At 43.2% G+C, this 18,350-nt stretch overlaps 1 protein-coding gene across 4 annotated transcripts in view; it reads right to left on the bottom strand.

Moving 5' to 3' along the window:
* The window catches only part of ALKBH3 (alkB homolog 3, alpha-ketoglutarate dependent dioxygenase), a 41,564-nt gene extending 29,852 nt beyond the window's left edge, over nt 1–11,712 (bottom strand). The window contains exons 1-5 of one of the 4 annotated variants that reach the window (XM_061381194.1): nt 11,515–11,712; nt 9,756–9,901; nt 9,550–9,653; nt 8,711–8,745; nt 6,315–6,362 (exon numbers count right to left, since the gene is read on the bottom strand). In XM_061381194.1, the coding sequence (XP_061237178.1) occupies nt 6,315–6,362; nt 8,711–8,745; nt 9,550–9,653; nt 9,756–9,834 (266 nt within the window). In that variant the 5' untranslated portion in view covers nt 9,835–9,901; nt 11,515–11,712. Of the gene's footprint in view, nt 1–6,314; nt 6,363–8,710; nt 8,746–9,549; nt 9,654–9,755; nt 9,902–11,133 lie in introns of all 4 variants that reach the window. The other 3 variants (XM_061381195.1, XM_061381193.1, XM_061381192.1) reach the window with 3 other exon arrangements.
* Nucleotides 11,713–18,350: the final 6,638 nt, after the last annotated feature.

The raw sequence follows: 18,350 nt of genomic DNA, 5'->3' as shown, positions 1-18,350 counted from the left end.
TTGTCTGTTTTGAATGCTGCTATGAACCTTCACACACAAGTCTCTGTATGGATGTATGTTTTCATTTCTCTTGAATAAGATACCTAAGCCTGAAACTGCTGGGTCATATGATAAAGGTATGCTTAACTTTTTAAGAAACCACCAAACTTTTTTTAAGTGGATTGTACTATTTTACATTCCACCAGGAATACAGGAAGGCTCTAGTTTTTCCACATTCTCTCTTATAATAACACTTATTACTGTCTTTTTGACTGTGGAAATTCTAGTGAATATAAAGTGGTATATCATTGTGGTTTTGATTTCAATGTCCCTAATATACTATTTCATTTTAACAATGCATTTGGATTTCTGGATAACTTTCTTAAGAAATGTTCTGAAAGATAGGAACATGCTCTTCAACAGCCTTGCTAGTAATAAATTTTCACTCTTTGAAGGTACGTTTGATTTTTTTTTTTTTAACAGTTTAACAAGGAATTTATTAATTTTAACCAGCTGTACAATTTACAATGTTTGATCTGAATTATTATTTTTTCCAGTTTTACTGAGATATAATGGACATACAGCACTATATCCATTTTCAGTGTAAAGCATAATAATTTGGCTTACACATACGGTGAGTTGATAGTTTAAAGAGCCAAAGCTCACCTGAAGCCATACCAGGTTAACAATGACATGTAACAAAAAGAATGCAACTGGTTTTCTTGTGTGACTATTAAACTTGCTCTAAAAGGGAAGTTCTGAAAACGGAAGTTCTGAAAAGGGTTGTAACAATGGCAGTGCCACTGGACTAACTATAGAGACTTGCAAATCCAAAAGCAACTCTTTCTAAGCAATTCACTTAGATACATAAATTCTGATTTATTTAAACATCTCATTAATTTACAGTAACATGGAAAAGGTCAGTTTTCATTCCAATCCCAAAGAAAGGCAATGCCAAAGAATGCTCAAACTACCGCACAATTGCACTCATCTCACATGCTAGTAAAGTAATGCTCAAAATTCTCCAAGCCAGGCTTCAGCAATACGTCAACTGTGAACTTCCAGATGTTCAAGCTGGTTTTAGAAAAGGCAGAGGAACCAGAGATCAAATATCCAACATCTGCTGGATCATGGAAAAAGCAAGAGAGTTCCAGAAAAACATCTATTTCTGCTTTATTGACTATGCCAAAGCCTTTGACTGTGTGGATCACAATAAACTGTGGAAAATTCTTCAAGAGATGGGAATACCAGACCACCTGACCTGCCTCTTGAGAAACCTGTATGCAGGTCAGGAAGCAACAGTTAGAACTGGACATGGAACAACAGACTGGTTCCAAATAGGAAAAGGAGTATGTCAAGGCTATATATTGTCACCCTGCTTATTTAACTTATATGCAGAGTACATCATGAGAAATGCTGGGCTGGAAGAAGCACAAGCTGGAATCAAGATTGCCGGGAGAAATACCAATAACCTCAGATATGCAGATGACACCACCCTTATGGCAGAAAGTGAAGAGGAACTAAAAAGCCTCTTGATGAAAGTGAAAGTGGAGAGTGAAAAAGTTGGCTTAAAGCTCAACATTCAGAAAACGAAGATCATAGCATCTGGTCCCATCACTTCATGGGAAATAGATGGGGAAACAGTGGAAACAGTGTCAGACTTTATTTTTCTGGGCTCCAAAATCACTGCAGATGGTGATTGCAGCCATGAAATTAAAAGATGCTTACTCCTTGGAAGGAAAGTTATGACCATCCTAGATAGCATATTCAAAAGCAGAGACATTACTTTGCCAACAAAGGTTCATCTAGTCAAGGCTATGGTTTTTCCTGTGGTCATGTATGGATGTGAGAGTTGGACTGTGAGGAAGGCCGAGCACTGAAGAATTGATGCTTTTGAACTGTGGCGTTGGAGAAAACTCTTGAGAGTCCCTTGGACTGCAAGGAGATCCAACCAGTCCATTCTGAAGGAGATCAGCCCTGGGATTTCTTTGGAAGGAATGATGCTAAAGCTGAAACTCCAGTACTTTGACCATCTCATGCGAAGAGCTGACTCATTGGAAAAGACTCTGGGAGGGATTGGGGGCAGGAGGAGAAGGGGACGACAGAGGATGAGATGGCTGGATGGCATCACTGACTTGATGGACGTGAGTCTGGGTGAACTCTGGGAGTTGGTGATGGACAGGGAGGTCTGGCGTGCTGCGACTCATGGGGTCTCAAAGAGTCGGACATGACTGAGTGACTGATCTGAACTGAACATGCACTAAGGTGATGCTTTCAAAATGAAATAATTACTACCGCCTAACATACCCTAAACCGCATATGCTTTAATGTTATTGAAATCTACCTTTATATAGCAATACAATATAACTTAACATATATTATATATAATAATGCAGGATTAACATAATAATGCATACAATAATAAGCAATCCCCTTTGTGGATCACAGTCTTGTCATGGTGAAGGGGTTTGTGTAACTCAATGAAGCCATAAGCCATGCTGTGCAGGGCCACCCAAGCAGATAGGACATAGTGAAGAGTTGTGACAAAACACGGTACACTGGAGGAGGAAACGGCAACCCACCCTAGCATTCTTGCTGCAGGAACCCAATGAGCAGTATGAAAAGACAAAAAGATAGGACACCAGAAGATGAGCCCCCTCCCCCTGCCCAGGTCTGAAGGTATCCAATATGCTCCTGGAGAAGAGCAGAGGGCAATTACTAATAGCTCCAGAGAGAATGAACTGGTTGGGCAAAAGCAGAAATGTCACTCAGTTGCGGATGTGTCTGGTGGGGAAAGTAAAGTCCAATGATATAAAGAATGGTATTTCATAGGAACCTGGAATGTTAGATCCATGAATCAAGGTATACTGGACATGGTCAAGCTGGAGACAGTAAGACTGAACACTGACATCTTACAGATCAGTGAACCAAAATGGATCAGTGAACTAAAATGAATTAAATTCATGAACAGGTGAATTTAGTTCAGATGATCATTATATCTACTACTGTGGACAAGAATCGTTTAGAAGAAGTGAAGTAGCCCTCACAGTCAACAGAAGAGTCCCAAATGCAGTACTTGAGTCCAACCTCAAAAATGACAGAATGATCTTGGTTCATTTCCAAGGCAAACCATTCAACAATACAGTCATCCAAGTCTATGCCCCAACAATTGATGCCGAAGAAGCTGAAGTTGACTGGTTCTATGAAGATCTATAACACCTTCTAGAACTAACACACAAAAAAGATGTTCTTTTCATCATAGGGGATTGAAATGCAAATGTAGGAAGTCAAGAAATACCCAAAAGTGAAAGTGAAAGTCAGTCAGCCGTGTCCAACTTTTTGTGACCCTATGGACTATACAGTCCATGGAATCCTCCAGGCCAGAATACTGAAGTGGGCAGTCTTTCCCTTCTCCAGGAGATCCTCCCAACCCAGGGATCAAACTCAGGTCTCCCTCATTGCAGGCAGATGCTTATCAGCTGAGCCACCAGGGAAGCCCAAGAATACTGGAGTGGAGAGCCTATCCCTTCTCCAGCAGATCTTCCCAACCCAGGAATCAAACTGGGGTCTCCTGCATTGCAGGCAGATTCTTTACCAGCTGAGCTACCAGGGAAGTCCACAAAAAATACCTAAAATAACAGGCAAGTTTGGCCTTAGAGTACAAAACGAAGCAGGGCAAAGGCTATTAGTTTTGTCAAGAGAACACGCTGGTCATAGCAAACACCCTTTTCTAACAACCCCAAAGAGGACTTTACACATGGACCTCACCAGATGGTCAAAACTGAAATCAGATTATGTTCTTTACAGCTGAAGATGGAGAAACTCTATACAGTTAGCAAAAACAAGACCTGGAGCTGACTGTGGCTCAGATCATGAGCTCCTTATTGCAAAATTCAGGCTTAAATTGAAGATAGTAGTGAAAACCACTATACCATTCAGGTATGACCTATGTCAAACCCCTTATGATTGTACAGTGGAGTGACGAATAGATCCAAGGCGTTAGATCTGGTAGGCACGGTGCCTGCAGAGCTACGGACTTTATATAGTAGGTGGTGACCAAAACCATCCGAAGAAAAAGAAATGCAAGAAGGCAGTGGTTGTCTGAGGAGGCTTTACAAACAGCTGAGGAAAGAAGAGAAGCAAAAGGCAAGGGAGAAAGGCGAAGACACACCTAACTGAATGCAGAGTTCCAGAGAACAGCAAGGAGAGATAAGAAGGCCTTCTTCAACGAACAGTGCAAAGAAAGAGAGGAAAACAATAGAAGGGGAAAGACTACAGATCTCTTCAAGAAAATTGAGATACCAAGGGAACATTTCATACAAAGATGGGTACAAGAAAGGACAGAAACAGTAAGGATCTAACAGAAGCAGCAGAGATTAAGAAGAGGTGGCAAGAATACCCAGAAGAACTACACAAAAAAGGTCTTACTGACCAGGATAACCATGATGGTGTGGTCATTCACCTAGAGCCAGACATGCTGGAGTATGAAGTCAAGTGGGCCTTAGGAAGCATTACTGCAAACAAAGCTAGTGCAGGTGATGGAATTTCAGCTGAGCCGTTTAAAATCCTAAAAGATGATGCTGTTAAAGTGCTTCACTCAGTATGTCAGCAAATTTGGAAAACTCAGCAGTGACCACAGGACTGGAAAAGGTCAGTTTTCATTCCAATCCCAAAGAAGGGCAATGTCAAAGAATGTTCAAACTATCATACAATTGCACTCATTTCACATGATAACAACAACATTATACTCAAAATCTTTCAAGTAGGCTTCAGCAGTACATGAACTAAGAACGTCCAGATGTACAAGCTGGGTCTCGAAGAGGCAGAGGAACCAGAGATCAAATTGCCAACATTCGCTGGATCATGGAGAAAGCAGGGAATTCCAGAAAAATATCTACCTCTGATTCACTGATTATGCTTGCTAAAGCCTGTGACTCTGTGGATTACAACGAACTGCGGAAAATTCTTTAAGAGATGGGAGTACCAGACCACCTTACCTGTCTCCTGAGAAACCTGTATGGGGATCAAGAAGCAACAGTTAGAACCAGACATGGAACAATGGACTGGTTCGAAATTGGGAAAGGAGTACATCAAGGCTGTATATTGTCACCCTGCTTATTAAGAGTACAACAGGTGAAATGTCGGGCTGGATGAAGCTCAAGCTGGAATTAAGATTGCCACAAGAAATATCAACAACTTCGGATATGCAGATGACACCACTCTACTGGCAGAAAGTGAAGAGGAACTAAAGGGCCTCTTGGTGAAGGCGAAAGAGGAGAGTGAAAAAGCTGGCTTGAAACTCAACATTCAAAAGACTAAGATCATGGCATCTGGTCTCATCACTTCATGGCAAATAGAAGGGGAAAAAGCGGAAGCAGTAACAGATTTTTTTTCTTGGACTCCAAAAATCACTGCAGATGGTGACTGTAGCCATGAAATTATAAGACACTGGCTCCTTGGAAGGAAAGCTATGACAAACCTAAACAGCATATTAGAAAGCAGGACTACGACTTTGCTGACAAAGGTCCATACAGTCAAAGCTATGGTTTTTCCAGTACTCATTACAGATGTGAGAGCTGGACCACAGACAAAGCTGAGCACCAAAGAACTGATCCTTTCAAATTGTGAGGCTGGAGAAGACTCTTGAGAGTCCCTTGGAATGAAAGGAGATCAAACCAGTCAATTCTAAAGGAAATCATTCCTGAATATTCATTGGGAGGACTGACGCGGAAGTTGAAGCTCCAATACTTTGGCCATGTGATGTGAAGAGCTGACTTGTTGGAAGAGACCCTGATGCTGGGAAAGACTGAAGGCAAAAGGAAAAGCAGGTGGCAGAGGATGAGATGGTTAGACAGCATCGCTAGCTCAACAGACATGAGTCTGAGCAAACTTCGGGAAACAGTGGAAGACAAAGGAGCCCGGCATGCTACAGTCCATGGGTTCTAAAGAGTCGGACCTGACTTAGTGACTGAACAACTACGACAATCTAACAATAATAGAGCACTCACAGCACAGAAGTTGAGACCAGACTCAACTTTAATGTTAAACTACTACGTAGCCCCAGGACAAAGTATTGAATCTCCCTGGACCTCATTTCCTCACATGAAAAACTGGAGAAGTAATAGTTATACTATACCTGACAGAGAGGTTATGAAAATGTTTTGAAGCTAGTATAAAAGGAGATATTACTACATATTTGCTCTCCAGGAATTTAAGGGGCAGATGTTACCTACTTTAATCAAGGTTAACATTCTACAAGGAAAACATTCTAAATATTTCAAAAGACTTGAAGTAAGTGATTAATTATAGTCCCTTTCTAGTGAGAATTCACTTACCTAGATATGCCTGTGGGTGACATGCTGATTTCATACACACCCTCTTTTCTAAAGAAACCAAGAAAACAAAGACTTATTAGTACCAAGGTAAACAACATACTGCATGTAGTGGAAGGAAGAGTTGGCCTTCGGAGTGCACAAAGTTCCAGCTCACCAAAACCACTTCCCGATGAGGGTGCACGATGAGGGAAATATAGCCCCACCTTCTTCTACCGCTGAGATAAAGGGTAAGATGGTGGTAACCATTACTGGCCTTGGGTATAGAATCCTAACAAAATCAGGCCATGAAGGCAAAGGCCACAATAAAGTAAATTCTTATTCTGTACCTTCATATTTCACCCATAATTCAGGTTGATGTGGCATAGGAATCTATCACACAAAGGGGTGCCAAATTGAGCATCCCCTTGGAGCCTGGAATAGAGATACACGGAACAAAAGTAGAAGGTCCCCACGATAGAGCTCCACCTCCTAGAAGTTGCCACAGACTCAGCATCCTCCAGGGTAATTACTGCTTGGAATCTCCTGAATACACCACCATGTGTCTGATCCCACGCTTTTCTACATGCTGGCATGTGTCCCCACTATCTAGCACCCCCAATCCAACTTGCCCCCAGCTTTGGTCCAGTGGAAAATTCTAATTCATCCTTCAAAATCTCAGCTCAGTATCACTTTGTCTAAGCCTTTCCTAACCTGTGATCCAGTCAAATAATGTTACATATCTCATCCTCTGTGACCACTGCACCTCACCTAGAAGTATACTGTTCCAAGATAGTCAGGATCACAATTTGTCAGACTACATGTCTATTTCATTTACTAGACTATGACCTGCTGAAGGGCTGGAATGGGCGACTTTTCTGTCTCCTAGTGCCTAGCACACAACAAATGAACAGTAAAAAGTTTACTGAACTTAACCCAATATATGAAAGTACAAAACTGTCACAGAAGGGCACGTCACGGTAAGAAATGTGATCCAGACTGGACAGGTGTTTCCATCCAGATAGCTGTGTCAGACGCTTCTCACAGAGATAAGTTATGGAGAATAATATAAAGGGATAGTATTTACGTCATCCTTTTCCAGGTGACTTAGCAGTTCATAATCTCTGACCTGGGCCCTTAGGTGGATGTATAAGCCACTCTGAGTCAAAATGTAGGCAGTTATTATCATAAACATATAGCATGTTTCAAAATATTAGTTGGCTAGAAAATTTCCTAGAGTGCTCATATTCTCAGTGCTATATTTTGGGCCATATTCAGAAAATGGTTCATTCCAAATATGAGGGATATTTCTGGCTATTAAAAAAATCTAGCATAGCTAATTTTAGATAAACAGAATTAACAAACCCTATGGTCAAGTAGGAATGCGTACCATCATTTTTTGTCTCTGTCTGGGAAATTCACAATTGTCCCTTTTTTTCAACCTGAATGTCCCATTTGTAGCTTAACAGGTTTCTTGGCTTTGTTTCTTTTCCTTACCATCGATGGAGGCAGTATCACATTTGTATTTGCAAAACAAAGACTGTTAAAGCTACCAGACTGGGTCTTAAGTGATTATATAGTCCAATCCCTTAATATTACAGGCAAGGAAACACAAGTCCAGAGAGACAATAATAACTTACCTAAGGACTAGTTACATAGCTGACTAGTGGCCAGGCCATAACTATACACCCTCTCTGAAAATATGATGATACTTGTGCTAGTTTCAAACTTTTCTAAGATATACAAGTTGACCTGCAAATAGCCAAACAGCTGAATACTTGCTCATGAGCAACAGTACACATTTAATGTTAATTTGCTAAAATAAAAGCATGCTTTCTACAGATAATTTATCTGCATTAGATGGAAATTGAGAAGCAGGACAAGAGAAATCAAAGCATCTTTCATCATTTTGAAAAAGAATATTTTTAGACACAGATCAATATAAGAGAAATGTTTATTATCATTTAATTGCTCTGGAACAATTCTGTGGTTTTAATAAATGAACTGTAAAAGCTTCTAGATTTCTAGCAGTTTTCATAGCACTGCTAGTAAATTGATACTAAAAGGTTTTTTGAAGAATCATGTTTCAATGACTCAGAAAAAAATTCCTCTGTGTCTTTACCTAAGAGATATTTTAGCTGCTATCTGTATATATGTTAGTCAAACAGAGTCAGGAAATCTACACCAGTCAGAGTTTAGGGAACAGATATCTGGTTGCATTTTCCACACCATCAGCAAATTCGGAAAGGCTTCTCAAAAGACCAGGTTTAAAGATATCTGAGACAGGGATATCCCAGCTTAAAATTTAAGACACTAATTGACCATTATCTTTTCCAGATGGAAACACCAGGCCAAGGGAAAGATCTGGGGCTCTCCATTCACTGTAGGCAACAGTCCCAGGAGGGCAGCAGTGTACTTACTCAATCACTCGTGGCTCTGGGGCTCTGCGTACCACCTGCAGAGAAACAGTCAGATATTATTTCTGAATGATTCCTAATCCTCAGGGAGGTTTCCTTGCAGAATTATGGTATCCTCTCATTCCTAGTTAAAATAAAGCAGGTTTAAAACTATCCCTGTTTTATTCTAAGCTCTTAGTATCCCACCAGAAACTTCTGGTTCTACTCTTCTTAGAACTACTCCAGAGTGACTAGTAGGCAGTAAAGGATGACAAAACTAGAATTAATATGTTTTCCTAGCAGTAAGCATTCTGAAAAACAAAAACAAAAACATTCTTTCCAAGGGATTTTTAAAAACAGAAGACATACTAGGAAATAGGAGGTTTTAATCATTATTTATGCAATCATTACTATAGCAAGATACCTGATTTTTAGCGCCCTTTTCCCATGTTATTAAAAACAGCAACTCTTCCCCGTTTCTTACATTTTTCCCAGCGAGATTAAGCAATGCAATAGCTAAAATTTCAATCCAATTCCACAGATACTTGATACACTAGCATTTTTATGACTGTTAGAACTTAGATAACTAATGCAAACTCTAGTCATGGTATAACCTCTCGTCACAATACATCTCCTTGGCCAAAAAAAAAAAGGGAATTAAAAATGCCTATAAATTGGGGGAAGACTACTAAGAATTCTCAGACATACTAAGAAACTAATACTCCACATTTCATTATTATTACAGGCCTTTCAGTTCTCTATTAGTGAGCTTATTCAATCACTATTTATTTGAGTGTCTACCATGTGACTGTTGCTTTTATAAATAAATCTTTGTTACTGTTGAAGAAGAAACAAGAATTTACCTCCTGGGGTTCTTTGAACACAAACTGTCTGTCAGACAGATGCTGCTCCTTGTTCATCCAGGCTTTACCAGGTCTCTGTTGGAGACTGTTCTCAGCAGTGGGAGCTGAAAAGAGACAAGATTCAAACCTTAACATCAATTAAAAGAGAAGGATACTGGTCCACACACATATACACACAAAAACAGGAGATCCCCACAGGTCCTTGCCTGGCTGAGCAGTGGCCTGGCTCTTAGCAGGACCAGCCCAGGCTCCCTGCACTCGGGCTCGCCGTCTTTTGTCCTCCATGCTGACCAAGACTTCTACTCTTAGCTTTCAGAAAATTTCATTCCTGATTCAAACTACACAATGGTATCTGTTTAAAGAGAAAGAAAAAAAAAAAAGATGCTTTAAGTTGGGGTTGTGAAAGCTTTGACTACCAAGCTTTGACTATAATCCTTTCAAGTAGATGAGATGACTCAATAGCAATCAGTGCGTCTACATAAAATCAACTCTGAGATCACAACATCTCAATCAGGAGCCTACTAAGTTACTTGGGGATGCTGCTTTTAATGCTTATCTTTTAATGATTTAGCTTACCGCAGTGCTTTCACTTCATTCACAAGAAAGTAGATACTAAGAAATTCTATAACCAGGATCTCCCATGAACCACATTACTCTTATTGGTCCCCCAAGATGACAACATAACGGAATTGTGATATGCCACCTCCATGAAGATTCAGAAATAGGCTAAAACGCAGTTTCCCCGGGGCATTTCCATACTCCATCATCACAGGCTGCATCAAACTTCCCTTGAAGCTTGTTAAAAACACCTATGGCCCGTCTCAGAAGATTTGATGTTGGATGGATACACGTGTCTGTCATTGAAACAAGCATTGTAGAAGGTGATGATAAACAGATATGTAAGGGCCACGAGGTTAAGTGGTTCACCCAGTGTCACTCAGGAAATCAACAGGTAATTAACGTTCAAAATTTTACCACATTCCGGTCTTAAGTAAAAAATCCACACCATAATGACCAGTAATATTAGACATTTTTGCCAATAAAAGTCTAGCCCACATCAAATACAGAGCATACACATCCGCAAAACAAAACCAAACAAACGAAACGGGAACGTTGGGGGCACGTACGGACTTACAGTCCATTTTCTCATAGGTCCAAGACAACTTCACTCCAAAGTTCTCAAAGGTTAACAGGCTCTTTTTAATAGCTTGTTTAGCCTACAAATTCCCAGCCCCACTCCCAGACTTTCTGATTCAGGAGAACTAAGCTGGTCCTGGGAACCTGTATGTTTAACAAATTCTCCCAAGTGATAAGCATGTAAGTTTTCTTATTTAATAAGTGGGCAGAGGACAGAGGCTGCCATCTGCCCACAGAGTTAACGGCACAACAAATATCTACTCTCCAGTTCCACATGATTTGTAGAGGAAGCTCTCGTATGATATTTTCTCTCAGTTGAGGCCTTAAAACCAGCTATCATTCTTGCTGTGTTCACAGGGGAGCGATGTGTTATGTGCACTGCACGGCTGCTGAAAATACAGATTCCAGAAATCTGCGGAGTCTCGGAAACTATTAACTAACTCCTACCTTCCACACCGAGATTCTTTACCCGAATTAAGCACGAGAACCGCGCTTCCAGGGCCAAGAGCGAGCGCTCCTGCGGCAGCCAAAGGACTCGCTTTGAATCCGAATCTGACCCTTCCCAGCGGCGTGGCCTGAGGCAAACGCCTTCCCCTTTCCGAGTCAGTTTCCTCCTCTGTCAACAAAGGAGCCAGTACCTCTCTCATGGTCCGAGTGAGAATTAAGCGATGTTCGAAGGTGAGAGAGCCTGGTCCTCTCAATAAGGCTTAAGCAACTTCATTTTAGACCCGTTCCGCCCCACCCCCGGGAGGCCCTGACTGAAGTCCCCTGAAGAAGGGACCTCAGGAAGGTCCCCACAAGTCGCAGCGACAGGCCGGGAGGCCGCACCTGCCAGCGGAGCCGGGCGCGCAGGTTTTAAAGCCGCTCTTCCCAAAGCAAACCCCAGGCTGCCTCGGGCCTGTTCTGCCGCCGGCGGTATGTGGGGGTCTCTGAACCCCGGCCTGACACCAGCACTTCCCAACCGCAGGCCCACGGCGGCAGGCACGTCCCCTGACGTCACGCGCCGCCGCCGCCACCGCCTCTTCCGGCGCCACAGCCCGGATGTCCGGGCGGCTCGGTGTCCCTCGAGCCGAAAGGGCCGTGTCTCTGACGGTGAAGACGGCAGCGCCGGGGTTCTAGGGTAGCACAGAGATTAAGGGTGCGGTGGAGCCCTGTTAAGGGTCGGCTGTGGCGATGGTGGGGATGAAGACGTTTCCTCGGCCGAAGTCCCACACCCCTAAGCAAAGACAAGAGACATCCAAGCGCCCGCTTCTTTGGTCCGTGCCGGAAGAGCGACCGAGCCCCAGCGGAAGGGCGAAGGCGTTGGGGAACCTAGTCATGATGCGCGGAGCAACAGGGTTTGACTTTTATCCTGAACTCCACTGAGAGTCTGAGATGCACCTCGTTTGTTTTCCCTGCAGCCGGTGCAGACTTCTGTCCTAGCACTGAGAATAGGACCGCGCCCTATTTGCAAACAAAGTTTGCTTGAGAGAAGAGATCTGAGTTTCACGCTATGCACATTTTTACTTGGTGTATAATCTCGGTCGGGTACCCTGCTTTTTTTTATGAAATGGGCATAGCTTTTCTGTCGGGAGGGTTACATGAGATAATGTATTTACAGAATTTAGCACGATGCCTGGAACACAATAGAAAATAAATGTTAAGTGTCTTCAATCTGAGTTCTTGAGACACATCTTTAAGTGGCCGTGTTAAATCATGTATCTTACAGTGTGAAAATAGCAGAAGTAGTGCTAAATTAACTACACCCGGTGCAAGTTATACTGTGGAAGTATTTAAAATGAACTTTGTGTTATATAGTGCTTAACCTGCTGGAAGCTCAGTATACCCTATCAACAACCCTACATTGTTGCTACTATCAAATCTAATTTCACAGCATCCGTTACTGTTTATTATACTTTGTGACATTGAAGGAGAAAGGATTTATCCTTGAACTGAGAGGAGAGAAAAGTGGTAGGGGCAGACTATAATTTTTATCTTTCCCCCCATCCCATAAACTAAGGCTTCAGATCAGATCAGTCAGATCAGTCGCTCAGTCGTGTCCGACTCTTTGCGACCCCATGAATTGCAGCACGCCAGGCCTCCCTGTCCATCACCAACTCCCGGAGTTCACCCAGGGAGTTCACCCAGACTCATGTCCATCAGGTCAGTGATGCCATCCAGCCATCTCATCCTCTGTCATCCCCTTCTCCTCTTGCCCCCAATCTCTCCCAGCATCAAAGTCTTTTCCAATGAGTCAACTCTTCGCATGAGATGGTCAAAGTACTGGAGTTTCAGCTTTAGCATCATTCCTTCCAAAGAAATCCCAGGGCTGATCTCCTTCAGAATGGACTGGTTGGATCTCCTTGCAGTCCAAGGGACTCCCAAGAGTCTTCTCCAACACCACAGTTTAAAAGCATCAATTCTTCGGCGCTCAGCCTTCTTCACAGTCCAACTCTCACATCCATACATGACCACAGGAAAAACCATAGCCTTGACTAGACGAACCTTTGTTGGCAAAGTAATGTCTCTGCTTTTGAATATGCTATCTAGGTTGGTCATAACTTTCCTTCCAAGGAGTAAGCATCTTTTAATTTCATGGCTGCAGTCACCATCTGCAGTGATTTTGGAGCCCAGGAAAATAAAGTCTGACACTGTTTCCACTGTTTCCCCATCTATTTCCTGTGAAGTGATGGGACCAGATGCCATTAGTTTACCCATAAACTAAGGTTCTTAGTGGTAAAGAACCCGCCTGCCGATGCAGGAGACATGAGACGTGTGGGTCTGATCCCTGGGTCAGGAAGATCCCCTGGAGAAGGAAATGGCAAACTGCTCCAGTATTCTTGCCTGGAGAATTGCATGGACAGAGGAGCCTGGCGGTCTATAGTCCATAGGGTCAAAAAGAACCAGATGCAATTGAAGTGACAGCCCTGTCAATAAACAACTTGTCAGTGTCTTCTTCTGGCTCAGGAACCTTGCCTCTAATCCCAAAGGGTGTCATTTCTTTCTTTTCAATGATTGTGGTTTTAGAATGGAAAGAAGTCCTGGACTGTCCTCTAAGTAAAAGTTCTTAAAAATCACTCCATGGTCTGCTTGCACCCAAAATAACCTTTAACAGATTTAATAGAATCACCTGTATTTTTACCAAGTGCCCAAGGCAATTCTGATGCACAGAATGTTTGAAAACCTTTGGGATGCATGTAGGGTGACAAATATGTTCCAGGTTTTCTGGGACTGAGGGGTGCCCCTAGGATGCAGGACTTTAAGTGCTAAAGCTGGGCAAAGAGCCCTGGGCAAACAGATGGTAGGTCACCCTAGATACATGTGAGCATATAGCTTTCAAAAGATGTTCTTGATGGCTGTTGGCATCCTGGGTTTCCTCATTTCTATTTGCAGTATTTGTGTGTTTGTTTTTGTGGGTGGTAGTGGAGACCATGGGAGAGACAATAAAGGTAGGGGTGCATTGCCAGTCACCAGTGTTGATCTCAGCCCCAATCCTTTCTGCCTTGCTTGCAATACTGGAACGTTTCTTTCTTGCCATTTGGCCCAGTGTTAAGCTTCATCAGTAGAGGATGCTGGAGGGACATTAGAATGAGAAGGAGCTCTTTCCCCCGATTCCAGGGTGCTCCTCTTAGCTAGCTCTTCAGTACATGGTAGCCTGATGTGATTGGCATCTCTCTGCACTGAATTAGTTGAATTTACAGCCTTGTTAACTCTTGTGAAGTTGACATCATCTTCAACTGAAAGAAATGGGATCCCCAAACTTGAAATAGGGAACATCTGCTTGGACCCAGGTAAAATTGACCATATGGAACTCCCAAGCCACCCTGAGCCTCCCTTGGCAATGGCAGCAGTTTGACCTCCTGTGTGTGAGGAGCCTGGTCATCCTCTGCTTAAAAGCCCCCTAAAACCCTCAGCTGGAGCAGACAACATGAAAAATACAGCGCCGGTCTGTGCTTCCTGATGGGTTGGGAGTGCTTCCGTATTTGTGCCTGGCTTCGTGTTCTCCTCAACATCAAGGTAGGTAGTGGCTATATATTAGAGTTTTCCTTTACCCCTTGTAAGTGAAGAAAGTGAAAGTGAAGTCGCTCAGTTATGTCCAACTCTTTGGGACCCCATGGACTGTAGCCTACCACGCTCCTCCATCCATGGGATTTTCCAGGCAAGAATACTGGAGTGGATTGCCATTTCCTCTTCAGAGGATCTTCCCAACCCAGGGATCGAACCCGGGTCTCCTGCATTGTAAGCAGATGCTTTATCATCTGAGCCACCAGGGAAGTCTTACCCCTTGTAGGTAATAGCCAATTTCCCTCTCCGAATCACTATATGATTTCTGTCTCCTCTTTGAGTCCTGACTGTTGTGGTGTGCTTGTGATAGCAGGGGTGGGAGCAATAGCTAGCAAGTGGCTGGCTCCACGGTGGGCCTTCCACTGTAAGGGCAGGCCTTAAAACTGCCGCTGATTTGGATCCTTGTCATCCCCGACCCTTTACTCTTGCACTACCCTTCTTGGGTCTCTTCACCGGAGACAACCCTCCTGAAGCCCCAGTAGGTTTTTGCAGAATCCACTGGCTTGCCTGAACTCCAAAACCAGCATTTCTCAGCATGTGGTTAGACGACCATCTGCTCTGGAGTCAGTAGGGGATGCTTATAAATATGAAGATTATAAATATGCTTATAAATATGAAGATCCCAGGCCCCCTGCAATAAGATCCAGAGTTCGTGGATCTGGGGCAGGGCCCAACAATTTGCACTTTCAACAGTGCCTTGTCTCATTTTGTAAGAATTTTCAAAAATTCTCTTTACCCTTTGCTGCTGTGTGCTCTCTTTAAGTGATTAGTTTTCTGCCCAACATTTATCTTTGCCTCGGGATGGAAAAACTGATAGGTAGTTTAAACGCTGGTCAGTATTCTTGCCTGGAGAATCCCAGGGATGGCGGAGCCTGGTGGACTGCCATCTATGGGGTCGCACAGAGTTGGACATGACTAAAGTGACTTAGCAGCAGCAGCTCTGAAGAAATCATTCTGGGTAAGCCGCACACCACAGCTTATTTTCAGTTTCTGATTGTTACCCCAGACTCTTGCCAAACATTTAGTCCTGTGCTGCCTGTAGAGTACCTGCTGCTGAATTCTGTGAAAATCCAGTCCAAGGCAAATGATGGCCAACACACTAATAGCTCTCAGTGAAGATGTCATAAAGATATTCCCAGCTCCTGTCTCCGCTGCCAGAGGCTCAGCATTTCCTGGCTGGAGGCTGGAGGGTGTGCGCATGGAGTTTTTCGGGTCTCTGCCAACTTTACACCATGATGGGGGAGAGAGGATGTTTCCTCAACTCTGGACAGGAATGCCTCCTGTTCAGTGCCCAGCATGATTGTGGATACCGCCGGAGATATGAACCACAGTGTAAATGATTTGTTGCTGTTGTTTAGTCGCTACATTGTGTCTGGCTCTTGCGACCCCATGGATTGTGGCCTGCCAGGCTCCTCTGTCCATGGCACTTTCCCAAGCCAGAATGGGTTGCCATTCCCTTCTGCAGGGGATCTTCCCAACCCAGGGATCAACGCCAGGCCTCCCGCATTGCAGGAGGATTCTTTACCAGCTGAGCCAGCAGGGAAGAGCAAGAATGCTGGAGTGGGTAGTCTATTCTATCTCCAGGTGATCTTCTGACCCAGGAATTAAACCAGGGACTGCATTGCAGGTGGATTCTTTACCAGCTGAGCTACCAGGGAAGCCCCTCTTTGTTATTAAATAGTAGCAAATAATATTATTTGTTGACATTTCTTGAGAGGTTCTTTTTTAAAAAACACATTTATTTTTATTGTAACAAAGTTACTTGTACAGTTTTAAAGCTGAAAACTGAGAAACATCTTTCCAGTGAAACAAGAAAAAATTTAAAACAGGAACAAAATTACAATTTTGTTGTAGAGAATGTCAATTGCAAATAAGATACTATAGGTTATGCTGATTCTCCCATTGAGTGGCAAGGCTCCAGGCATCATTAGAAGAGAATTCTATTTTAACAGTGTCATCTTAAGCTGCAAAGATGTCCATTATCCATCACAATTAAATATGCCAAAGGAGAAGCCATGTCATCAAAGTGCCCACTTAACCCACCCAAACATCTTACGAGCATCTTCCACGTCAAGCACTGCACCAATTTTTTCATGCTTACACCAGTATACTTTTCAGAACAATCTTATAATGTAGGTAATATATATATTATCATATTTCTTATATATAATATAATACAAAATACTACCAAATAGTCCCATTTTCAAAGTTCAGTGATTACAAAACTGAAGGGTTGGTAGCAATATTTCCCAACAGACCCTGGGTTATGGGTCATTCTTAATGGCTTTATCTAGATGGCTTAATCTAGATGGCTTAGCAGATTCCTCTTTAGAGTTACCTACTCTTCAGAACCGGAGAAGGCAATGGCACCCCACTCCAGTATTCTTGCCTGGAAAATCCCATGGACAGAGGAGCCTGGTTGGCTCCATGGGGTCGAGAAGAGTCGGACACGACTGAGCGACTTCACTTTATTTTTTCACTTTCATGCGTTGGAGAAGGAAATGGCAACCCACTCCAGTGTTCTTGCCTGGAGAATCCCAGGGACGGGGAAGCCTGGTGGGCTACCGTCCATTGGGTCACACAGAGTCGGACACGACTGAAGCGACTTAGCAGCAGCAGCAGTCTCCAGAACTGTGTGAACTGTATTATTTCAAGTGTATGAACTGTGTCTCAGCCTCACTATTTCCTTGGTGAGTAACTTCAGAAAGGTTATTTAAGCCCTTCCGACCTTAGTTTCCTCATCTGTTAGACTGTGTGAAGATTTGCTCATATGTTCACTAATACACTCATTTAATCAACTAATAATGAGTACTGACTAGAGCCAGCACCATGCTAGATGCGATGGACAAAGTTGTGGTCAAGATAGACCTGATTCCTCCTCTCATGGAGGTAATAGTCTAGCAGGGGAGGTAGACACTTAAAAAACAGATATTACAGTTGTCGTATTTTATGAGACATGGGGGACCTAACCTAGTCAGTAGTGTCTGCATTGTATGCTGAGTCCTGGGTTGACAGGGAGTTCTGATTTGGATCTGATTCAGCAGGTAGGTCAGCAGTTGGTGCTTGGCTGGTCCAGATTCGTTCTGGCTCCACGTGGTCTCTCATCCTTGAACAAGCTCACTAGGCATGAGTGGTGTCAGGGGAGGTGTATGTAAACACATACAGTTCAGTTCAGTTCAGTTCAGTCACTCAGTCATGTCCGATTCTTTGTGACCCCGTGAATCGCAGCACGCCAGGCCTCCCTGTCCATCACCAACTCCTGGAGTTCACTCAAACTTACATCCATCGAGTAGGTGATGCCATCCAGCCATCTCATCCTCTGCCATCCCCTTTTCCTCCTGCCCCTAATCCCTCCCAGCATCAGAGTCTTCCAATGAGTCAACTCTTCGCATGAGGTGGCCAAAGTACTGGAGTTTCAGCTTTAGCATCATTCCTTCCAATGAACACCCAGGACTGATCTCCTTTAGAATGCACTGGTTGGAACTCCTTGCAGTCCAAGGGACTCTCAAGAGTCTTCTCCAACACCACAGTTCAAAAGCATCAATTCTTCGGCACTCAGCTTCCTTCACAGTCCAACTCTCACATCCATACATGACCACAGGAAAAACCATAGCTTTGAC

The sequence above is a fragment of the Bos javanicus genome, chromosome 15, assembly GCF_032452875.1.
Source record: "Bos javanicus breed banteng chromosome 15, ARS-OSU_banteng_1.0, whole genome shotgun sequence".
In the NCBI taxonomy this organism is placed as follows: domain Eukaryota; kingdom Metazoa; phylum Chordata; class Mammalia; order Artiodactyla; family Bovidae; genus Bos; species Bos javanicus.
Note: the sequence above shows the minus strand (reverse complement) of the source record. Positions and strands in the feature narration are given on the sequence as shown.